We start from the raw sequence: 25,809 nt of genomic DNA on the forward strand, positions 1-25,809 counted from the left end.
AAAATTGCCAATACTTTTCATGACATTTATAGAAACTTGCTTCAATTTTTTTATTGTATTTCTGAAAGTTTTGTAAACTTATTTCTGTAAGTATTCATTGATAAGCACTTATTTGAAGATGTGGATGAATGAAGTGACTTCGTTTAAAGTTCAGTTTCCTTCATTATCATAGCAAGGTGTATTACATTATTTATGCCACATTCTATATAACAAAAGGCATATTATCTTAACTTTAGCATATTTTTGACAAATTATAATTAAAACTTATTCAGAACTATGGCACTTACGCTTTCTTTTTTTTTTTTCAAACAATGTTTTAAAACACTATGATTAGATTACAATAAAACTTTTCACAAAATTGTTAAGAACTGGTTCCCTCACATTAACATTGAATTTTTATGATTTAAAATATGTGTGTTTTCAAGTAGAAAAAAGGTATATAATGTATAAATACTTTATTGTTGTAGAGCACAAAGTGGAACTACTATTTTGGAACTAGTATACTGCAACACTGTAAAAAAATATATAAATCATTGCTGCTTATAATGTATTTTTTTACATTGTTTAAGAATTGTCACAGTAAAGCTAATCGCAACTTAATTTAGGGCAAAACGTTTTGATAACAAAGGTAATTTTCAAAGTTGGTTGAAAAACTATATGTAGTATGACACTAACATTTCATCCAGTCCAGTACTTCTGTTGATGTCAAATATATTAAGACAATATTTCACATTGTTTTAATACCATAGATATATTATGATATGATTTTTCAAAGCAGTCAGGACAGGCCTAAGTCTGCTGTAGTAGTAATTTGCATTAGTTTTTCAACAGACTTTTGCAGGAGCAGATACACCAGTACAAAGTCCCAGCAATTTAAGAAAGAACAGAATTAAGCCAAAGATGAACTTTTAAAAAAATTAATTTTATATATTTTCATTAATATTAAAAATAAACCATAACACAGATACTTTTAAGACCCAAGAGAGGCAAGAAGACGGATGACAGCCATGTTCCTCACCCCACTGCAAGATGTGGCCACGTTCCTGTCACTCTTTAGGCTGTGGGAGGTAAAGGAGAGAACTGGAAAAGTATTGGCCATCATAAGAAATCAGAATTACAAATGTTGTGAAACAAAAACCTGTGTGAACAAATGGGTTGCAAGTAGGAAAAATAGGACTTGGGGTAAGTAGGGCAGTAGTGAGGATGGGGAATACTGAATGGAAAGGAAATTATCAATCATAAAGAGATAGAAAAATATGTAACAGTCAAATAGTTACGTCTCAGATGTCTCACCAATAGCAAGAAGATTAAAAATAAAACCCAAATTGTTCCCCACAACCATGGCAAATGAGTATGAATATCATTGTACAAAGGAGCAACATTGTTACTATAAACATTACCTTCACTTGTCAGTAAAAATATTGTGAAGGCTTTTCTGTCACTGAATCATTCGGGGTGGGAAGCTTGCCACATTACAATGTTCCAGTGACACTGAAAATGCTCTTTACGTCTGTGAAAAATGTTTCTCCCTATGATAAAGACTTCTTAACACTGCATTAAAAAAATTTTTAAAAATCTTAAAAATATAACAGCAACAAAACAACCCTGAATCTCTTCAAAAGTATGGATTAAAAGACCCTGATTTTTCTCCTCCACATACTATTTAGTGGTTAAGAAGGTATAGAGAGGAAAACTTCGCTGAATAAGGAACTGGATTCTATAGAATTTACTGATATGATATCTGTTGAAACATACAAGCTTTTCAATAACCTTGCATTAAAAATCTATCTACATCTTCCTGACAATTCAGACGGGTAAACACAAATGACTGAAGTTTACAAAGGAAGTCATCAAACAGATGGGTGAATGTATGGAGAAAGTAAGTTTTGGAAGATGTATGAGTAATTATAATATTTAACTGGGAATGTTGATGTTAAAAAAAAAAAAAAAGAAAGAAAGTGAATTCATGTGGAATGTCGACTTCCAACATTGCTGTCAGGGCAGTGCGTGAATGATACATCATTTCATTGCTGTGCCATTATTTTTGTTATTTATATAGTGGTTTTTAAGTCTTTCTGAAAAAAGGAAAATAACTTTGAAGTAATATCTGTCTGTTTATCTGCCTGTCCATCCATGTAATTATATACATTGAATTCTGGCTTATTGCATAATAACGTTCTGAAGAACAGTTATATAATAAAACAACCCATACAATAGACAATGAAATCAATTGCATAAGCAAAATGTTCCCCCTCTTTTGAAAAAAGTTTTTACTTTTCCATTTAAGAGTTCTGTCACATAGATTAACAAACCATATATTTCTGTTAGTATGTATTGATTTAGAAGTCCTCAAGAAAATAATTTTCAAATTATATTTGAAAGAGTAAATAGATATTTTCTTAAAAATTAGTTAAGCAGAAATATGAAAGCTTTATTTGTATGCTTAATCTGAAAACAGTTCACAATGTGTCAGGGAGGTGGAAGAGAAGGAAGAGGAAGATGACAGTAGGAGCCCCATTAAAACATTTATATCATATTACGTTATATTATGTTTTGGTGTCTGTTACAACAGTATTCAAGTAATCTCCTGTCAAAGAAATCTTGTTCTTATTTTGGCAACATGCATAGATACAGCTGCAAATGGAAATCTACCACTGTACTGCTGACTCATGCATCACTCCAAGGCATGGTAACACTAGGTAATCAATGCTGATGTGCAACTCCAACGTGCAAAACACCCAGTTCCACTCCCCTGTGGCGTTTGCTCAGGACATAACACCAGACAAGGCATTGTCACTAGCCAATTTCTGAGCTAGACTGACACGTTCTTGAATTATCTGGGTGCATGAACCATTACTGACGTGCCTTTTTTTTGCTCTAGTTTATTGATCAGATACAAGTTCTCTCCTTTATAAGGGTCATCTGAGTTCACAAATACAGTAGGTTTTGATGTTCTGCGAATCACACTATTCAAAAATATGTAGCATTACTGTCTGTTATCAAAGTGTCAACTGAGTAAAACCATTAAATTTTCTTTTTCTGAGATTTGTAATGAAGTAAAATTAGCTAAGCATCAGCTTTCAAAATAAAAATACAGAAAGCAGTATCAGGTGTGGAATATGTTTATTTTGAAGTGTATGGATGTATTTTCAAGGTACAAGACTATACAAAATGAGGTCCTAACCCTATAATTATTTAATAATATGCACAGTTTTCCTCATACTAATTTATTTAAGACTAAGTGTATGCAACTGTTTGCAGATTAAATAGCTTGAATTAACTTCTTTGAAGACTTTTTCATGCTACTTTAATTCAAAAAAATGACCTTTACAAGAATAAATAGTGTTTTGGCACTCTCTTAAACCTTTCAGTAATTCTGCTTAGCACCACTGCTAATTAATTGTATTTGAAATGTGGAAAACGACAACTTATAACAAATATTATTATGTTCAACATTTAAATGTTTTTCTTAGGTTGCATACTGATACTCTCAGTCTCGGTATGTTGTTTGTTGTTAAATAATGTCACTTATGCTCTGTGACCATCGTGGAATTTTGGCAATGGGAAAATATTATATAGAAAAGATGGATTACATGATTTTTTTATTCAGGTTGTATACATGCTTAATCTTCAGAACTGTTTATTTCCATTTATTTCTGAGTGGTTAATTTCTAAACATCTTTAAACCTCCTGGCCTACAGATTAAAAACTTTAGAAAATGCTATTCTTTTGGATTAACTTTATTAATAAATTTCAATTTTCTTTCCTTCAAGACACTCTTTTTAATGGTCTTGGCCTTGGTGCTGTTATTGGCCTGGGAGTGGCAGCCCTGTTGTTAATCCTGGTTGTGACTGATGTTAGCTGCTTCTTTGTACGACAATGTGGATTGCTAATGTGCATCACCAGGAGGATCTGTGGGAAAAAGAGTGGTTCAAGTGGAAAAAGTAAAGAACTGGAAGAAGGAAAGGCTGCTTACTTGTGAGTATTAATTGCACATATTGGAAACTTCATTAAAAGAAAAAGTTGGCTGCCCAGCTTATGGTGTGGCAAAGTGAATTAATAAAATGTTTCTATTACTTGGAAAAATGTTCCTCTGAAATGTATAGAATTGTTTGTGGTCAAATGTTGCCTTAAAAGAAAAATGGACGCAAAAAAATTCATTTGCCACACCTCATTTAAGATGGCCTCTTTGTGCAGCATGACACAGGGGAAATCAATCATAATTTGGTAATAGTTATAGACACATTTTTGGTCCATGAGGAACAGGTAACAGATCAGTATAAATCAATTTCTACAACTCCATCTTTGGGCCGCTAATACCCAAAAACTCAGCATATGGTTGTGTCAGTGCCAGTAAATCTGGGAGTGAAGTATTATATAAAATCCATGACAGTTTTTCTTCTCAGATATAGCACTTCATGGAAAATCTTGTTTCTTGACCATACACTTTAGAAATAAAAAGTATTCTTGATTTTAAAAATAGAACTGCTTAGTTGGATGTGGGTGAAATGCTGGTGGGCACGGTTGTTCTTCATACAACAGTCAATGATTGCTAAACGTAAATGGGGAATAAACAATCCTGATTCTCACAAATACCCTTATGCAGTGGCTACTTCATCAGACAAATGCGAATGAACTGATCGTTTATGTGCAAATATGTTCCCTTAAATGCTAAGAGTGGATAGTGAGATCTCTGGCAAAACAGTTCAAGTACAGATTACATAAAATAATACAGGGTTTTTGAAAGGTAAGCTGGAGAGGGGATTACTTATGGTCCCTCATTTTAGGCAGTTACTTTTTTTATTTATTAAAGAAATGCATAATTTCCTCATTATCGTAGAATGGTTTGGGTTGGAAGGGACCTTCAAGGTCATCTAGCTCCAACACCCCTGCCATGGGCAGGGACACCTTCCACTAGATCAGGTTTCTCCAAGCCCCGTCCAACCTGGCCTTGAACACTTCCAGGGAGGGGACATCCAAAACTTCTCTGGGCAACCTCTTCCAGTGCCTCACAGTAAAGAATTTTTTTCCTTATATTTAATCTAAATCTACCCTCTTTCAGTTTAAAACCACTACCCCTCATCCTATCACCGCACTCCCTGGTAAGGCAACTCCATCTTTCCTGTAAGTCCCCCTTAAGTACTGACAGGCCTCTATAAGGCCTCCCCTGGAGCCGCCTCTTCTCTAGGCTGAACAACCCCAACTCTCTCAGCCTGTCCTCATAAGGGAGGTGCTCCAGCCCCCTGATCATCTTCGTGGCCTCCTCTGGACCCACTTGAGCAGGTCCATGTCCTTCTTATGCTGGACACAGCACTGCAAGGGGGAGTCTCACCAGAACAGAGTAGAGGGGGACAGTCACCTCCCCCAACCTGCTGGCCACACTTCTCTTGATGCAGCCCAGGATACAGTTGGCTTTCTGGGCTGCAAGTGCACATTGCTGGCTCATAGTCAGTTTTCCATCCACTACAACTCCCAGGTCCTTCTCTGCAGGGCTGCTCTCAATCCACTCATCACCCAGCCTGTATTTGTGCATGGGATTGCCCCAACCCATGTGCAGGACCTTGCACTTGGCTTTGTTGCAAGAACTTCGTGAAGTTTGCATGGGCCCACCTCTCAAGCTTGTCAAGGTCCCTCTGGATGGCATCCCTTCCCTCCAGCATGTCAGTTGCACCACACAGCTTGGTGTCCTCTGCAAACTTGCTGAGGGTGCACTCAATGCCACTGTCCATGTCACCAACAAAGATGTTAAACAGCACTGGTCCCAATACCAACACCGGAGGAATGCCACTCGTCACTGCTCTCCACTTGGACATTGAGCCGTTGACCACAACTCCTTGAGTGTGACCGTCCAGCCAATTCCTTATCCACCATGTGGTCCATCCATCAAACTCATGTCTTTCCAATTTAGAGACAAGGATGTCGTGCGGGACAGGGTCAAATGCTTTGCACATGTCCAGGTAGATGACATCAGTTGCTCTACCTTTATCCAGCAACAGTAACCCCGTTGTAGAAGGCCATCAAATTTTTTCAGGCACGATTTGCCCTTAGTGAAGCATGTTGGCTGTCATCAATCACCTCCTTATTTTCCACGTGCCCTAGCATAGTTTCCAGGAGGATCCACTCCATGATCTTGCTGGACACAGAGGTGAGACTGACCGGCCTGTGGTTCCCCAAGTCTTTTTTATTTCCCTTTTTAAAAATGGGAGTTATGTTTCCCCTTTTCCAGTCAACAGGAACTTCACCAGACGACTGTGACTTCTCCAATGTGATGGACAGTGGCTTAGCCACTTCATCTGCCAGTTCCCTCAAGACCTACAGATGCATCTCATCAGGCCCCATGCGCTTGTGTAACTTCAGGTTCCTTAGATGGTCATCTGATAGACTTCTTATGCATATAATATAGTATTTGAGAGAATGCTGTCTTTTTGTGGTTTGACATTTACTGGTCCAGTTCCTGTGTGATGTAGCTTTCCTGGTAGTCAGGCCTTGCAGTTCATTCTCCTGCAGCTTCCCAGATCGCATCCTTCCCCAGATGCCTGCAGAGCAGATCAGATTTTGCAGCCTTATTATTCATAGCTGTATCGGGCTTCTTCACTGTCAGTAGTGGACATCTAAGTGTCTTTTTTTGGTTTTAGTTCTGGCTACTGGGATTCAGAGATGGTGTCTTTCTTATGTAACTTGATTACGTTTCTTGTCTGAGTTTTCAAGCCTTTTGGAAACAGCTCTGCAGAACAAAACCAGTCAGAAGAAGATCCAGAGTATTTACATCAAATAATGTTTCTGAATAGAAGTTATGCCATAAAATAGCTCTTTCCTAATTCTTCACAGCTAACAGCTAGATAAGGAACAACAGCATTTTTTCTATTGTGCAGAGCCAGCATGTCCATGCAAAGCTTCTTGTTCTGACTCAGCTGTCCTTTCCTATTGAGCACAACAGTTCAGTTTATGCTTTAATTTTCCATTCAAGAAATGACCAAGTATGACTTGGTGTACAGACCCTCCTGAATAGGAAGACCTTAGGGAGCAGTAGTTGCAAATGTCAGTTGACAGCAGTTTATACCTTGCTATCAACATCTCATACCCAAATGCCATTCTGTTCCTGTCTCCCAGGAAAGCATAAAGCTGAACACTTAATACTAATTTGTCCATGACAGTTCTTTTGCAAGAACAGCTATCTTATTTAATTATATTTCCTTCCTTGTTGGGATGATCTTCAGTCAGCCAGACCTTAAAATATTTGGGACTGTTCTTATTTTAGACTGTTCTCTGCATAAATAAATTGTGAGGCTAAAATTTCAAGACAAGCTTGAAGAGTCAAAATTTGAATTTATTTCATCCCAACTGTCATTCCCTAAAAGACACTGACATTTCCTTGTTTTAGATATGCCAGTTGACATTCTGGATTTTTGAGTGAGTTTATGGTAAGGTTCTTTGTTACATTTTGATTGTAAGATATATATATAACCATTAATTATGATCCATATGTAATGAATATAGATAATACATGTAACATACACACAGCCACCTGGAACAGAACTTACATAATTTGTTTCCTACAAATCACTTTCCCTTCTGTGAAATTTTTAATTGTTATGCAGTGTGTACTTTCTGTACAGATCAATTCCTCAATCCTATATGAATGCTGTTCTTGAATAACGTCTTTTTTAGGCTTCTGGTCATGCAATAATGTATCTTTGTCCCTAAGACTGTAGATGTACAGACACCAAGTAGAACTTAGAATTCCCTCCACCAGTCCTACTATGATCCATAATCTTTTCACAGATATGAGGTAGCCATGACATCTACAGACATGAGCATTGTATCCATTTGTTTATCTTAAAGTAGAATCTCACTTGCAGAGGTGAATATGAATATGCAGGTTTGGGTTTTTTTTAAAATAACCAGAATATTTTAGACTTCTATCCATTAATTCTTCCCTAGTCATTTTCTTGACTACACACTTATCTGTGCTATACTCTTCTTAATCTACAAAGATTTTCCTTGAGGATACCTACCAGAGGATGCTAAAGTTTTCCAGGTACTTCCTAAATAGATGGATTATTGTAGTTGTAACAGCCTGTTAAACGATTAGCTTCTCAGGAACAATATGAAAATGTGAGATATGTATTAGGCAAGAGTTTAACTAGGTCTTTGCTATGGCACATAGCAGTCTGACTCTCTAGAACATCACAGGTCCAGAAAATAGTCTGTTAAATATAAAAGTGATTGTTTTCTGTAACTCAGTTACTCTGTGTTTCCAGACTGCAGCTAATAAAGTTCCAGGATACATTTCCTGATGTGATGACAGGAATAGGGATGAAATATTTACATGGAAAGAGATTTTATTTTGAAAATATCAAAGTATCTTCAGTATTCTTTGATCTGCCTTTTGAGAGTAAAATTATATGCAAGTTAATTAGTACTAATATTGTTAATACTTCTGTAGCACTGAGCAGCCATTTTCGTATCTTCACTATATTATTGAGAGCAGCCCTGCGGAGAAGGGCTTGGGGGTACTGGTGGATGAAAAGCTGGACGTGAGCTGGCAGCCCAGAAAGCCAACCATGTCCTGGGCTGCATCAAGAGGAGTGTGGCCAGCAGGTCAAGGGAGGTGATTCTCCCCCTCTACTCTTCTCTCATGAGACCCCACCTGGAGTGCTTCATCCGGCTCTGGAGTCCTCAGCACAGGAAAGACATGGACCTGTTGAAACAGGTCCAGAGGAGGGCCACAAAAATGATCAGAGATTTGGAACACCTCTCCTATGAAGAAAGGCTGAGACAGTTGGGGTTGTTCACCCTGGAGAAGAGAGGGCTCTGGGGAGACCTTGCTGTGTCCCTTCAGTACTTAAAAGGGGCTTGTAAGAAAGATGGAGAAGGACTTTCTAGCAAGACCTGTTGAAATAGGACAAGGGGTAATGGTTTAAAATGAAAGAGGGTAGATTTAAATTAGATGTCAGGAAGAAGTTCTTTACTGTGAGGGTGGTGAATCACTGGAACAGGTTGTCCAGAGAGGACGTAGATGTCCCATCCCTGGAAACATTCAAGGTCAGGTTGGACAGGGCTCTGAGCAACCTGATCTAGTTGAAGATTTCCCTGCTTGTTGCAGGGGGGTTTGAACTAGATAACCTTTAAAGGTCCCTTCCAACCCAAACTGTTCTATGATTCTATGATTGTCAACAAAAGCATAATGACAATACTCACTGCTCCATCTTCCTTACAATTTATTGTCCAATTAACACAAAGGTTATTCATTTACTTAGATGTGAGAGATTAGCATTTGTTCCTAAAAGGGAGGAAATATGACATAGAAACAAAGAGTTTCTTTTACCAGTGCAAGCAGAAGGGGCTAGATTCTTATCACACAAGGGCTCTTTACCCTGTTCTGGCAGCTGGAATTGTCACAATCTCAGGAAATTAAAGTACACTTCTGCAGTGTGTATACTAACATAAAGGCTCTTTACACTGCTAGAAAAGTTCAAGCAGAACTAGGAATCAAGTCCTATATTTATTATACTAGATTAGGAAAGTTTACATCTATTCTCATGGAGAGGCCATTTTCTTATTATTTAGTCATAAACAAAATGCTCTTTTGAGATGCTAATCCATGATGTTTGCGGAGTTAGGTAAGTAACCATGGATACAGGATGCTTTGAAGACTTCAAGGAATTGGGAACATGCTGTTAAATGTGTCTCAGTGGTGTTAGTCACTGGTAATTAGTTCTGCCTTTTCTTTGCCGACTTTTGAGAGAAAGGATCTTGGTAATTAGTTATGTGCAATGTATGTGGTTAATATGATGATATGAGACTAAGACTCTTTTAATATTTTTTAGGAAAGATGGATCAAAAGAGCCAATAGTGGAAATGAGAACAGAGGATGAAAGAATTACCAATCATGAAGACGGGAGTCCAGTAAATGAGCCAAATGAGACAACTCCCCTCACAGAACCAGAGTAAGTAGCCTGACATTCCCTGGAGTTTCACACAACCGCCTTCTGGCTGTGAGGATGGACTGGGCTTCCCGCAGTCTGGGAGGGAGATCAGCATCACCAGAATGATGTGTTGCAGCAATGCAGTATACAAGTGTGACTTTTTTTTTTTTTTTTTTTTTACAATTATCAATCTAAACCATGCTACCCCACATACAACAGCTGAGGTTATCACTAGTCATTTTTCTCTTCTTCCTGTGACCCAGAGGACAACCACATCTGGGCATTATCCAGCCCTTGGATGGCAACACCACGATAGCAGCAGTCTTGCAGCATATCTTTACACCACCACCCATTTGGAGGTTAATGAGTATCCAGGGAAATTTTCTTGCCCTCCCTGCTGCCCAGACTCCCGAGGAGCTCATCCTGTGGTCTTGGTGAAAACAGACCTAGTGTCAGGGCAGGGGTGGCCTCAGTCAGCCCTGCCCTGCACTCCCCAGCCCACTAGTCCCCCTGCCCAGGGACCAGGAGCCCCAAAGGGGCTAACCCCAAAGCCCCATGGGGAGCCACAGCTGGCAGAAGCAGGTCACAGCCCTGCCACCTTCTCTCTCAGCCCCGGCACCTGCAGTCACCTCACCCTCCCAGCCCTCCTGACCCTGCAGTGGTGGCTGAGCAGGAGTACAAGGATTTGTTTAGTGGAGTGCAGCTGATCTTTAACACCTACCCAGCAGTTTTTTAACCACTCTGCGGGAATAAGCTCCTGACTCTCAGGAATGGCCTTAGATTGAGTCACACACACATACCCACAAACACACTGTGTGTAGGGCACAATTACCCTGTCCTCCAGAAACCCAGGTCCTCACGGGGTGGTCCCCTCCTGCTTTCATTCACATAACCGAGAACTTAGCTCAGTATTTAATTCCACATGGTGTAATTGGATTAATAGCACTGAAGGGCAGCTACTTTGCTTGGTTCCCTCATGTCCCCTTCCCATTCCTGCAAGTTGCTCTCAGCACAGAAACTGCAGTGATTCTCACCCAGGCTTGCAAGCTCCAACTGCCTCCTGAGTCATGGGGACCAGCCTTGGGCTCAGGGAACTTGGGTGCGGGCGGTCAGGTCCTCTCCTCTGTTTTGTTGCTGCAGCCCCTGGAACAGATTAAACTGGATAGAGTGGCTGTTGTTTGTACCTGAATAGCACTTTTCAAAACCTCTGTGGTGGATAAAGTAACGTTTGTGGTAAGACACAAGCAAGCTGGTAATTTGCTAAGCTTACTATTACAATAAGCACTTCTGATATGCTTTTTTTTTCCTGAAAATTTAGTTTGAAGGAAACTGATATTTGAACAAAAGTGATGACAGTACCATTCATTCTACTAAGAGCCCACCTAGTTTTGTTAAAGGACATGAACTGATTGTTCAAGTTTCATTTCTGAGCTTCAAAAGTTGATTGGTTTGAAATTATTAAAGAAAGCTCCAAGTTTCTTTGGTTTGAGCCCAAAGCTTTTTATGTGTTGTGAAAATCTCCTACTTCATGAGATCTTAAACCTGTCAGGGCTAAGGAGACATTTCTGTAGTAACTATAGAATCTCACCTGTTGATTATTTGATGGAGTCACAGTTGTTTTTTAAAAGGAGAGGATGTTCTTATAAAACAGTCTTTTTCTGAAAATACAACAAAATTGCCTTGCCATTATCAAGAACTGCAAAAGCCAGAACCTTTAATAAGAAAAAATGCTGTGTTATTGGCTGTCACCGGCATTTGTAGTAAATGGTGGTTTTGTTAAGTAACTGCACATTAAGCTATACACTTCTTTAAAGAAACTGTACCTGAAGACTTCAAACTTGTGTTAATTCAATAATTATGGAATTTGTTGAATGACTACTGATATGCTTCCTCTTCATATTAGAATTTATGAAGGGCACTGTAGAGAACCCACAGTTATCTAAGGAGTCAGGGGAATGTAGTTGTAAACATTCTACAAGTTCAGTGAGCCTTGGATACACCAGTGGTAAGGCACCAGAGCCACATTTTTTCATGCTTCAAGACTATTTGTAGCCCCAGATCTTGCAAATATAAATGAGATGCATCTAGTAAGGGGCATGATACCAGGAAGGATTAGGTTCAGTTCTTCCTGCTTGTCCCAGTCATTAGAACAGCTGACAGGAGTGAAATATGAGAAAGTTAAAATCAAAAATGTTTTATTATCTTAGGGGAGGAGGAAAGAATCAGTCACTGGTAGCACAAAAAAATAAATCATAGGAACAACTGATAAGGAGTTTGATGGGTATTATGTCCTTGGGAGAACAGGACTGCTAAGAGATATTAATAATGATGACAGTTTCCTTCTTGGTAATTTCTTCTCCCACAACCAATACAAAAGGCAGCAGTCCAAGGTACAGCTGGACAGAGGTCAGCTAAAGATTTGGGACAGTGTCACTTAGGAAACCAAAAATGAATAGAGCATCATGCAATCAGGACATCAGAAGAGACACTGGTACTAGGGGAACATGGAAAGACCTTCTGCTTAGACCCAGGTGATAACTGATGAAACAGAGAAGCAATATAAAGTATGGGTGAGATGCCACTAAAGGAAAAGGAGGATGTGATAGGGTAGAAGTAAGTCTCTCAGGAATAACACAAAAACACATTGTCAACAGGTGCTATCGGCCAGAAAGGCACACACTGGGCAGGGTGGGGATGACCAGCAGGGATCTTGGAGGGAAGACCTTAGCTTGCAGGAAGGAAAAGTTTCAAGGACATTCCAGGCAGGCAATGTTCATACAAGATGGGATTCATTCTGACTAAATATGGCTATCTTAAAGGTATACAGGATGAGTCTTCAGTTTAAATTAGATTAAATATTTTAAATAATTAGTTGAATTATTTTGAATAATACCAAATTATACTCAGAACTTCAAATGCAATTTAAGCATTTGTGGGAAATAATTAATAAAGAGATTAGTTCCTCTTACAATAATAATTTTCTTGTCAAAGCCAGATTTGGGATCCATGCATGACAGATGAGCACAAAGCACTTTTACCTGCAAGTCAACAAGTTTAATAATGCTGGCAGGAAATAAATTTAAGCTGTGCATTTCATATCACATTTCTGTAATATGACTAAAATACCACATGCAATGTGGTACTATAATTACAGTCCAAGTCTGACATTACTGTGTTTCTAATATTGATTGAGTTTTTCTTAGTATTAATGAAGGTGGGTGAATTTTAGTATAAAAATAGCTAGGAGCCATTTTCCTATAAAATAGAAAAGTAAATATTCTCGTTAAAGTTTTGTATGGCTAATATCAGCACACCATTGCAGTTAGGCCACGTGGAGTGCTAGAGGAAGTCAATATTATTAATGACTGATAACAGCCAGAATCTGATTAAAGCAAAAGAACCTTTTAAAGTTCTCTAGTTGTTTGGATTTTTTTTTTCAAAAAGCTTTTATTATAATATGCTTTAAGATTTGAAAAGATTAGTCTGCCCAGATGAAAAATATAAAATTATTTCAAATAGATGTAGCTAAAGAAAAGGTAAATCTAGGAAAATTGATGTAATTAGAACATTTAAACTTGATTTAGTTAATTAAAAGGGGAAAATTATTTAATCTATTAATAGAGATTAAATATGAATTAATATTTGAAAAAAATGGAGACAAAAGTTCTAAAATAACAAAAATGTTGTCACACTCAAAAAGGATAATGTCTTAACAATAACTGAACTGATAACTTCACATCATATCCAAAAAAACCCACAAATTTTTAAAGACAATAAGGTCAAAGAATAGTGGATGGACTGTTTGATGAGGAAAACTTGTAAAACATTTTATTTATTTGTAGTTCTTTTTCTTTTTTTTTCCTTGCATTGGAAGCAAGGCTAATTTTATCACACTGCATGAACATGGATTTCAGTAATATTTAGCATCTTTCAACAGGGTTCTAGCAAATCTTCCTTTTTCAAATAATTTGAAATTATTTGTAACATGCTCTTAATCCACTTCTCCAAAACCAGTTTATTTAATTTTCTACACAGTAGATTCTGTCAATTCTGTCACCATCTTTGGAGAAATTACTGTGCCCTTATATAAAACTAGATTAAATTAGGTCTTTTTTTAATACAAGTTTAAATGTTTTGCATTATCAGGCCTTTAACACAGGTACCTGCTTACCTAAAATGCATCTCATGAGCCACACTTTCTCTGCCCCAGTGTTTTATCCTCTTTAAAAATAGATTTGTGTTGATTCTGCTGTTTCCATTCTTTCAGGTGTCACGATGTAGGCTGAAGTCTGTTTCCTTTGGGTGTGCCATGAGAAACAGACAATTACTAGAGACCTCCCTCTGTGCTCAAAGACAGAGAGCTGATATATATCTTATATATTTTACTGTAATAAACAAGTTAGTCTTCTCTTTGATTTCTCTCAAATATAGGTTGTGCTCATTGCTTAACCTCTAGATAAACAGCATCTTTCTTAGTTTGTTTCAGACAGCCTAAATTTCAGAACACTGGGAGTTTGGGTATTGCTTTGGTTTATTTGTTGTTATTAAACACTGTTATTACAAGACATTCCTAAGGGATTCCTCAAACAGGTTTTGAACAGTATATTGCTCATTGGGACATCAAAACAATCACAGTGGAAGTTTACTGAAACATTTAACAGTTATTATGAATAAAAAAGGCATATGCATACTATTCCGTAGTTAAAAAACAGAAAGCAAACCCAAACTGGAGTCACAATTAACAGCTGTTATGCCCAGGAGACATTATTACAGGAACATCTGAGTAAACCATACATATTTTCGACATCTATATTTTTTGACACCTAACTACTGCCAGTAGGGAATCAATGATTTTCAAGACCTTTTTGAATTAAATCAGTGTATTGTTTTCCCTGTAAAGTAAGGGTGGAGACTCTTTTGCCATTGGAATTAAGGAATGTAAAACTCTTCAGAGTTTTCACTAAGTCTTAAAAGAGCTAGAAGTTACTAACACAGCTAGATTGTGCGATCTAGCAAAAATAAATTGCAGAAGTTTCTAAATAATGAAATAACTTCCATTACCTCCTGTGCTATAAGAAGTTCTTTCCTTTACCTGTGTCTTGGCATAACCTGCAATGATAGATGTCTTCTTTCATGTACAATTAAATTTACATTCAGAAACAGAAATAAAAAGAGCGTGATCTAGATTCAGCAAAAGGCTTGACTGTAAGTGTTTTCCGGTATCCTAGGGAACACATACATACCTCTGTACTGTTTTGGGTCAAGTTGTTTGGCATTCTACTGTTTCTGAACAAATTGAAGAAACTTCATTTTGGGCAGCAGCAGCAATGTTCTTATCATGTGCCTTTTAGCTTTTCCTGGCTTTATAGAAATGGAAAGAGTTCATATGAATTTCTTTAAAAGCAGAGAACCTCAGTGCTCACAATAAAATAATTTTACATTACTTTTAATAAATTATAGTTTTAGAAACACTGTGAACTGTATAAGCAATACATATGTTGTAGACTTAAATTCGAGATTATGTGTTATTTACGTGTTACCATGATTGCTCTTTTCTTCTGATAGGAAGCTGCCACTAAAGGAGGAAAATGGGAAAGAAGCTTTAAATCCAGAAACCATAGAAATCAAAGTTGCTAATGACATCATCCAGTCAAAAGAAGATGATAGCAAAGCATAATAAGATAAACTACAGCTGTCTGGATAATGCATTTGGATTGAAGTAACCCCGTGACCAAAACTTTACAGCTGATCTTAATTTCTTGGGAAACTTAAGCTTGGAATAGTTAGTACATGTGTACATATGATGAAACAGTTTCTGTCTACAGTTCCTTTCTATTTTTTTGTTAATGGTTTTAGTATGTAGTTTTGCTGACACCAAGTCCCATGGTTTAAATTTGAAAAATCTTCAGAATAAGAACTGTAATTTATTGTATGATGAAGTGTGTCTACTTAGAAGAATAGTTACAAAGCACCCCTAACCACAAACAACACATCAGGTCTCTCCAGATCTTACAGCGCAAGCTACATACATAAAGTGCCATATACTACTGTATTTTTTTCCATTTATGATTAAACAAAAGTTTAGGTTGCCTTTTAAAAAAAAAAACAAACAAACAAACCAATCTCAGTATAACATTTAAGAACTTAGCACTGGCAGACACTCAGTAGTCATTCCAGCTGTGCTTATCACTTGAAGCAAATAAGAAAAAAGACACTCTTCAACATAGACCCAGCTCCACCTGCAGTTCCACCTGGGTTCTTTGGTCAAATGAAAAGTTGATAACCACAGTGTAGAGATTTAAATAAAATTGGCTAAATATTTCATAGCAGTATATTGGCCTCATCCTAACTACATGAGTGTGACTCTGAAAGGTTCCAGGGTTTTCAGTGCTTCAGGTTTTCAGTATTAAAGTTTTGGAGGTTCTGTGTGGACTAAAATGTAGCAAAAGTGTGAAAAGAAAACTCTTTTTTGATCATAAACTTGGCTTCAAGTGAAACCTTATGATAAACACAAGCTCAAATTATTTGTCCCAACATATACATAAACAGTATTCATTCTTCTTTTAGTTCTAACCATTTAGTCATGGGATAAAACTACATTTTAGTGTAGTAGGTAAATACATTTTCTCCCCAGATCAGTACATGAGATATTAAAAGTTGGCCTTATTAAAGTAGCACTTGTTCCTTTATGATTTCATACCCTTTGTCTTAACAAAAAAAGGTAAGAACAGATGGAAAGGAGGACTTTGGCAAAACAGGAACAGTTTTAAATTGTTAATTAATAGCATCATGTATTAGACCAAATACATTTTTCCTGTTGAGCATTTCTTAAGATAATAATTTTTATTCTTCTGGTTATTATAATAATAATTATTATTTATTATTATTTTATTATTCTGGTCAACATGCACCACACAAATTTGACTGATTTATTTGATGCGAAATTAATTCGTATTTATTAGCATTGATTTAATGGTGCCACTATATTTTGTTTCCATTCCAGCACAGTGAATCCACACCCACCGAACTTTTCAGTCTTGCTTTGGAAGAAGTAGGTAAACCATACAGAAAAATACATTGAAAAATTCTACTTGTCAGGAGTAAATTGCAGAGTACCTTGTGGATTTTTCACATCTAAGTCATACCTGAGGTTTAAGTGTAGCTTTACTCAGCAAATTATGTCCTTTCCATGCTATATCTGAATTTTGCTTATATTTGAAGTCCTTACACTTCCCAATTTCCCACAGAATGTCATCAACCCTTAGCTGATATTTTGTAGTTATGGCAAAGCGGTTGACTTTTGTGCAGTAAAGCTGAAAGTGAAATGTAAGAGAGTGTCCTTAAATTTGAGGAAAATGGCAGGTCAACCTTCTTGTTGACCCAAGCCTTAGTGCATTTGAAAGAGCTGAGGAGGATATATTTAATTCATAAATCTTTCTTGTTTTTCAAAACCAAGTCATTTTATGGGTTTTTTTACAACTTTTCCTGACTTTGGGAAATGCCTACAATGAACCAAGTAGTTGAGGACAGAGGCATACCACTGGTGTGGCTAGGATAGGAGGCCAAGTTCCCACAAAACCAGTATCAAAGTGAAAAGAATGGGTAAGAAGAAATAGTAATGTGGGATGAAAGTCATAAAAGAGAATAATTTAAAACTGCTGCAAATAAGTTTCTTTAAATGCTAAGGCACTACTTCTGAGAGAAGAAAGGTTGAAGACGTTCCTTTGTGACCTTTCAGTGTTGCTTCCATGTACTGTGCAGGCAGTACTACCAAATAGCTACTTGTCTATTAAATTTCTGTCCTGTTTCTAAGTACACAGTGAGCAGGACTGCCCCCTAACCTATAATTAAGAAACCAGTTGTCTCATTTATCTGTGAGTATATATTCTTTCTACAAAGTATGTATTTGCAGCTGGGCTTTCTCCCTATATCAAAATGCAAGGCAGGGACCTAGAAAATTCCAGCAGTTGAGAATAATGTGGTTGGTGTGGCTTGTACAGCTGCAGCCCACATCACGCAATATTTTTACCAGAATGAGGATGAAGGTAGGAAACATCCTTTCCTCCTCTACCTGCCATCACAAAGTTAGGTGGTGCCATACATATTCACATAAGTCAAGCTTCACTAGGCAAACAGTGCTTTCTCTGAAGCCAGCATGATCATTTGCACAACAAGATTCCTATACAATGTGGGCAGAGCTGACAGTGTCTAGGCTCAACTGTAGATGCATTTCAACTTTTAGTACTTCTTATTGAGACATACACAAAAAGCCTTCATGGCCTAACAGCTATATATTGTTTTTTCTCGTTTGTTTTTTTGGTGTTTTTTTTCTTCCTAATATGGCCTCTAATTAAAATGTGAAGGGATTAGAGAATTTAAGAGGTCTTGCCAGTACGTTTCTTATTACTACACCTATGCTATTCTTTACAAGTAAAATAGACTGCAAGTTTATTTCAATATTGGAAGCAAAAACATTTCCCACTATATTGGATTACAAATCAAAAGCTATTTCCAGGAGTATTTATTTTCTTCCTGCTGTTAAGTCTCTTGTCAGTTGGGCTATGTGAGGACAGAGAATTAAACAGTTCTAAATTACCGATGGAGTGTTCCAAGCATACCTTTTGGTCTGTGGATTAATAGGTTATCTCTGTGCTTTGACTCTATGCTGTGCAGGAGAAAGCCAAACCATAACAATGAAAGAATGCTTAAAAACACTGATATTTGCAAATATTTCCAAATGAGGGACAGAGCATAGTAATTTGTAAGATATGTGTAGAACTGGAATAACATCATTTCTTTCTTTTCTTTTCCTATTCTAGACTAAAAAGAAAAAAAACAGGTATCTGTATAAATGTCACTTTTACTGTCTAAAAGTAATTTTAAGTGTTAGTATGAAATGTCAGAAGAGTTGACAAAATATAACTATTTGTAAAAGTAATCTGAATTGTTACACTAACATACTCCAGGGATGAGGGTGGGAGGGAGCCATTGAAATTATTAATGATATAGAATGTGGCAGTGACAATCTCTCTTCAACAAAAAATAAGGAGTAAAATTAAGTAAAATGACTTAGAGTTTCTTGTTATTTTTTTTTAGTAGACCTGCATTCTGATTTACCACAATAGTTGCAAAAGTTTTAATTAATGTTTTACAATTTGGTATACGTATATACTCTGGAGAGTTTTTCCTGGTTTTGTTTGTTTATTTGTTTTTTTAGACTTCTAAGGTTTTTTTGTAGTTTCAGAAATATTTACTATTCCTGTGATGCTAATGCCTAATGTGACAAAGATTAATTTATTTAGGCCTCAGTCTTGCAAGAAATTTTGTATGTTTGAACCCACCCCTCATACAGCACCCCACTGACCTCAGTGGGGACAATGTGAGCAGGAGGATGGATGTACTTTCACAGGAGAGCTTGCAGGATTGGGCCTACTTTCTATCTCTTCATAGATATATATACAACATAGTTACACAATGACAGTCATCTACAAAGGCTGTTTGACAACAGTCCCTGGTATAGTAAATTCCACCTGCTGTCTTCAGCCTCTGCATTGATGTTCATCAAAAACGATGGCTTTCTTCTTATGATAGTAATTACTTTGATTATTTATTTAAGTGCCAATCATCAAACTGTAGTATAATAATCATGCCATTTTTCTGTTTCCTAGACCGGATAATGGAAATGTATTTGTGCCTTTTGATAGCATGCCACTCCGCTTTATTAAAGAAAAATCTTCAATAATTTGTCTACAAAGCCTGTTTAAAATATTTGAAAGCTTTACCATGACATACTTTTCTGCTCAAATATGCTCAAATACTCATCTAAAGTACACTGGAGATAGTATTCTCAAGTCACGTAAATATTTTAAACACAAAGTTGCAAAGATCTATTGAGATCACAATTCTAGTGAGGGTCATAGTAGGTTATATCACTGCTGAAAAGATTCAAGTAGATGGAGCACGTGGGGGGTGTGTTGGGGTGTTTTGACCAATTTTTCAAGTTGAAGAGTCAGATAGAAAGTTGCCTTAGTTCTATTTAGGTACTTAGACCTAAATATTAAGATCTTTTCTCAAATCTGAAAGATGATGTGGAGCATCTTCCCGCCATTTTACCTCTGGAGTAAAACTGCAGTGAATATTTGTTTTGCAGTCATTTGTGGCCTCACCAGCTCTGTGTAAGCTGTCACAGGAAGTAATGTCTTTGTAGAGTAATTGTTGTGTCTGTTGGGTGACATTCACTCCTGATTAAAGAACCTCCAAAAAGGCCATTTATAGAAAAAGCTCAAGACCTTATTATGAATTGATCTATGGAGGGGTGCTGAGAGCACTGCAAGACAGGCCACAGTGGAATCAGATCTCACTGGGCTTTAAGACACAAATTGACTTCAGTGGGACCTGAATTTCATCCATCCATCTCAGTGAGGTTCTGCATGTCCTCAGCTGGTTAAGTCACTTTTGTGAATCGGACTTCTAGGTGTAAGTGGAACGTAAATGTCCTGCCAGGCTCTTAACATTTTGCACAGAGGAGGTTTTCCTATCAGGAGTACGTACTGATCAGAAAATGTTGATAAAAATATCTGATCACAGTTTTATCCCATACATTATATATGACCAGAAATAAATAAAATGTCCCTCTAAATAATTCATTGTGATTGCAATACTTCTTTAGGTGAAGATGAAAACATTCTAAGTAATGTTTCTTCTTAAATCTCTTTATTTAACTTCAGATATTTGTGCTGATCAATGCAAACCTACCATGGTTTAATAAAACTTTTTTAAAAATGATCCCCCCCCCCCCTTTTTCAGATTTTTTCCATATCATTTCCTGGAGTACCCAATCCACTTGACAGCAGTTCTGTAGTGGTGGGGGGAAACCACTCCCTAAGTTTTAAGTGATCTTCAATATTTCCACTGCACTTTTAAATGTGTTCTTATATCATTTTATTTGAACCTAAGCCAAAAAGAAGCCTTTCTATTACAAGTTCAGCTTTGGATCAGGTTCTGAGAAATCACAGTTCACCAATCTGTCTTGCCTCTTAATAGGCATTTGTGAGCCTCATGATGTTTGACTTTCAAACTTGAATATTGGCCATTTTTAGCCCAGAGAAATGAAATAAGTATTTATTGCCAAATTTGTATTGGCAACTTTTAAGTCACAGGTGAAATTGGGAGCGGGTGAAATGACCAGATGCAGTGCTGACAGAGTTCAGGAAAGCCACTACCAGAGAGAACAGGTGCCAAAACGTGAGCCAAGAGAGGGCTCGGATACTGGGAGTCTCTCTCATTAGGGGACAAGGGAAACGGGGAGCTACTGAAACAAGAGAGGCTGCTGGAGGGCATTGCCAAAAGGCAGGGTACTGCAGACTGTGAAAACCAGAGGAGGGGGAACATTAACCCTGCTGTATCCTTTAACTAGACCGTGTAAACAGGCTACATTTTTAAACCTAAAATGCAGGGTTGGGGGAAGGGAAAACAAACCCTCAGAGTCTCTATATCAGTGACAAATATATAAAGCAGCCAGACCCCCCCAGGAAGATAATTTCGTTGCTTATGGTGTAGAGTTCTCACTAAGAATTCTGAACTACTTAGACAAAGTTTTTTTCAAAAAAAATAGCTTTCCTGCTACAATGAGCACTTGGTATGTATTTGTATGCTGTGTACAGTATAAGCTAAAGCATACCATATATTGTTTTTGTTATTCCACATGTTGTCAACAGCCCACTTGCGATATATACCACCTGAATTATATATTGATAAGTTAGCTACCACTGGAACTAGTTTGTTTATTGTTTCAAAATCTTATGTCCCTATGAAATGCTGTGTATATATATATATCTCTATACTGTAAAAAGAAGTAATATCGCAGATGCTGGTTTTGTATTTATGAAAGACATTGAAAGTATGGCTTAAAGTATATCAATTATTTGTCACTCTTCACCATTTGTATATTAATAGTAAAGATACTTTTACTTTAATGAAGTGTTGTAGTTACGTTTATTTTTGCTAAGTGTCTTTCTGTCAAGATGTCTGATTCATTAGGAGTCTTATTGCCAAAAAGAAACTTATCAATTATTTTTCCCCCCATTATAGAAGTACTGAATAATGTTCAAGCAACCCTGCAATTTATTATTCTCTTTCCTGTCAAAATACACCACTGCTATTAAAAACTGCTATTGTAGCATCCTGAGTCTCCAGCTGAGCTTGAGGCCCATTATGATCAGCCCTCTAAATGTTAGTTTTGGAAGATAATCTTTTTTTCCAAAGAATACAAGTGCAACATTTTAAAGGTATTTAGTATATGCCACCAAAAGATATTATCAGCAGAAGTTAGCTTGTTTTGCCAAACTTTGAGCCTTCTGAAAGTCTTATAACTGTGTTAGCACCACCAGGAACTGGTGATAACGGGTTGGACACAGTCTGCAATGAAATGGGATTTTACTGCAGTGCTGGTTTGTATTCCACTAAGATGGAAAACAAGCTAAGCACACCCCAGACAATACAGCTCAGCCACTTCCCTGGAATACCAGAGGAACATCTATGATCTATGTTTTACCACCAATAAAATGAAGCCTCCTAAGAAACTAAATTCCTGTGGAAACTTGCTAGATTGTGTATTTGTGCCTAAGCATGAACTTTCTGGGTGCCACCTAAGCTCTAACAAACCACACCAACCAAATAATGTTTTGCCCAACCAAATCTTCACAGCTGTATCTTCTTTCTTCCACAGATCCTTAAGCTTGGACCCTGCAGATGTCTTAGGCATGTGCTTCCCTAAATGTCAGTGGCAGCATCAACAGATAGCAATAAAGGTCTCCTTGTATTGAAAAACTGAGCCCAAGGGAATTTGTTCAGTGTCCTGTTAACATCAGTGGGTCACTTGAAGTTTTTCATGCAGTCATGTGTCTTGGTGAGAAAAAGCCAGACTTCATCAAATGATGCATAACTTTAGTTCAGATATCTCAAGAGTCAATCAGTTCAGTGTACTGGCCACAAGGTAGGTCCCCCTTTAATTTACAGGTGAGCAGTAAGTATAACTATTGCGAATTACTAATAATGCAAAGATAATATACGACATCTTCAGAAACAGACTCAACTTTTTAGAATTCAACCTGGCCACTATTATATCATGCTCTGATATATTTCAGACATGTTATTCAAAATACAATAAAAATTATTGAAAAATATGTTCATGTACCTTAATAAGGTCAATTTATTTTCCCATTGCTAAATTAGACACAGATAACACTGCACTAAAAAAATAAACAAAATTGAAAAAAATGTATCACAAAAGGTAACTAACTCTCTCATTTGATCCCCAGCACATCCTAATAAACAAACTATATTTGTAAGCTCATTCCTATGTGGAAAATACTTTTGTTAGGGGATATAGTTAAAGCTTCATTGGTGATTTATTAAACATGTACTAAAAAAAATAACAGGTCAGGCACCAAATTTCTAGAATTCGTTCAGGCACTCTGATGATAAGGTGAGCAAAAAAGTTTTGAATTAAAAATAAAAGCTTTTTCTACTAAGCAAATGCCATTTCATAGGACTTAACTAGTGAGGAAGAAATTATATCTTAATTTTTTCAAACTAAAAAAGACATTTCATTTAGTCCATGACATGACAAACGAATTTTACTTTGGCACTTATTTTTATCAGAGAGTGGGGGAAAAAGTAATCATTCACTTGTATCTGAAGGACTAAATCATCTTTAAGAAAAGATGCTATGTACTGCTATGACACTTTCTGAAGCAATAAAAAAGAAACATTATGATTTTTTAAATATTTGCTTTCAAATGGATTTGTGAGCTACAGATATCTTTAAAAATAAAAGAATTTGAGAAATGTAATGACTCCTTGAACAGTGTACTGCAAGTTTAACTGACAGAGCACTTGGAATTAAATTCAAACTACTGTGTGATAAGTAGGACAGATTGAAAGTGGTGATGTGCATGAGGCTTCCTATGCAAAGCTCTTCATTACAGGCAAGTTTTGTCATGAGGCCATTCCCTAATGGGATACAAGTGTTAATTGTTGCACTACAGTAATGGTTCGGCCCTTCTTGGTAATCATGACATGTCCGGCTGCAGCGTTTTGTTCTATCCTTCCCTCTGTAAAGTATATATTCAGTAGAAAGTGCTATCTTTTGAAAAATTAAAGGCATTTACTCTGTAAAATATGATTTTTGCTTCTGTGAGTAAAGGAAAACAAATAAACACCACTTGCATAATCTGTTGATATAATACACAGCTATATCACTGCCATGTACACTGTCACTTGTATTCTTCACCAAGCAACACAAACTCCTTAAGTTGAAACACCCTATGGCCATCTGAAGGATCTATGGTTTTGCCTTATGCTGAAGGATGGGGACCTGAATATGCTGCATATGTGACCAAGGAAAGTGTTTGATTATTTTCTGTGGGTTTGATTCCAGCATCAGTCCAGGATTTCTGAAGATACCACTCTCTGTCTGCTAGATTACGGGCATGAGAGGGAAACAGTAATGTAGAGGCATAAAAGTAATTGAAGCCACTCTATTGATTACTGATTAATTTACTGCCAACTGCACTAAGTAAAAACAAACAAACAAACAAACAAAAAACCAACAAACAAACACCAAGGCAACTAAAAGTTAGCATTTGTTTTCTCTGTTGAGAGATAGCCAGTGTCAAGGTTCCATGAGGGCTGGCAGCTCCCTGGTGCCAGGGTGCTGGAGCACCCATGAAGGGTCTGGTTAGGTTTGGCAGCCAGGGTCTCTCCCATCACCCCCAGCCCAGGAACAGGTGGCTGCAGGGGGCAGCTGGGGTAGGCCCAGCCTCAGCAAGCCCATAGGGGTGATGTAGGACCAGTCAAGCCAGAAAGTCAGGATCAACCTGGTCTGTGGGTGTAGCTGAGATGGGGACAGGCCCACCTACAGTGCTGCTGGGGCAGGGTCTGATGGTCCTGTAAGGCTGACATGAGGTCCTGAGTCATGGGCAGGGTGGGGGGAGATCCAGAGGTGGGCTAGGACAGTGAGGGCTGCCAGGTCCTGAAGAACCAGAGAGAAAATTCACAGAGACATAAGTTTATGAATTTCCAAGTTATATATAACTTAGGTTAAAGGTTTAGAAGGAGAAAAAAGTTTTGGGAGATGGGAACAGGGTAAGTGCCCATTACCGACATGTTAAAGCAATAAAATAATGATCATTCAGGCAATTCACATTAAGCATGTTTCTCAGCTGAGAAATGTATAGTGCTACAAGTAGACTAATTGTACTCTTTGCAGATTGATTTTGTTGTGTTTTGTATGAGATCCTTGGGAGATAAGCTCCTTGTAGTTCCTAATTTAGGTGGGAGAGCAGAAGACTGTCAGAGACTGAAGCACTGGATTAGGGATCAGAGGATCCAATTTCCATTTTGGGTGCCAGCTGCTTGGATTGAGCAAATCAATTGCCAGGAGAGAGTAATGTTTCTTTTTCTCTCTTGTCTATTTTGTGCTAAAGATTTATGGACCCATTTATCTTACTGATTTCAGTGAGACTACTCGCAATAAATATAAGAACAAGCATAAACTGTTTGCAAGATTTAAACTTTAGATTAAAAGTGGGTTTTGTTGAGTCTTGTAGCAGAGAAATCTTTTTGCTGCCATTTCATGAAGTGTTAGTATGCTGGTGTTTTAATGTATCAGAGCATTTGGTTCTTGCAATACAATTATTACTGATCACAGGTTTAGGACTTGAGTTGTTACCACGTCTGAGCATGACGGCAATAGCCATATCCTGGGCAGAGGATGCATTCTCTGTATAACGTTTGAGTGGCAAGCTAGACAAAGTAAACCTATTATCAATAATCATGATGTTAACTTTACCCCAAAGAGTTCTGAAATCTTTATCAA

At 37.3% G+C, this 25,809-nt stretch overlaps 1 protein-coding gene across 2 annotated transcripts in view; it reads left to right on the forward strand.

Annotated features, from left to right (window-relative positions):
• The window catches only part of NCAM2 (neural cell adhesion molecule 2), a 322,753-nt gene extending 300,849 nt beyond the window's left edge, over nucleotides 1–21,904 (forward strand). For both annotated transcript variants that reach the window (XM_074813831.1, XM_074813842.1), the window contains 3 exons: nucleotides 3,774–3,978; nucleotides 9,831–9,950; nucleotides 15,495–21,904. In XM_074813831.1, the coding sequence (XP_074669932.1) occupies nucleotides 3,774–3,978; nucleotides 9,831–9,950; nucleotides 15,495–15,606 (437 nt within the window). In that variant the 3' untranslated portion in view covers nucleotides 15,607–21,904. The remainder of the gene's footprint in view (nucleotides 1–3,773; nucleotides 3,979–9,830; nucleotides 9,951–15,494) is intronic.
• The last annotated feature ends 3,905 nt before the right edge of the window (nucleotides 21,905–25,809 follow it).

Source organism: Strix aluco, chromosome 2 (assembly GCF_031877795.1).
Source record: "Strix aluco isolate bStrAlu1 chromosome 2, bStrAlu1.hap1, whole genome shotgun sequence".
In the NCBI taxonomy this organism is placed as follows: Eukaryota; Metazoa; Chordata; class Aves; order Strigiformes; family Strigidae; genus Strix; species Strix aluco.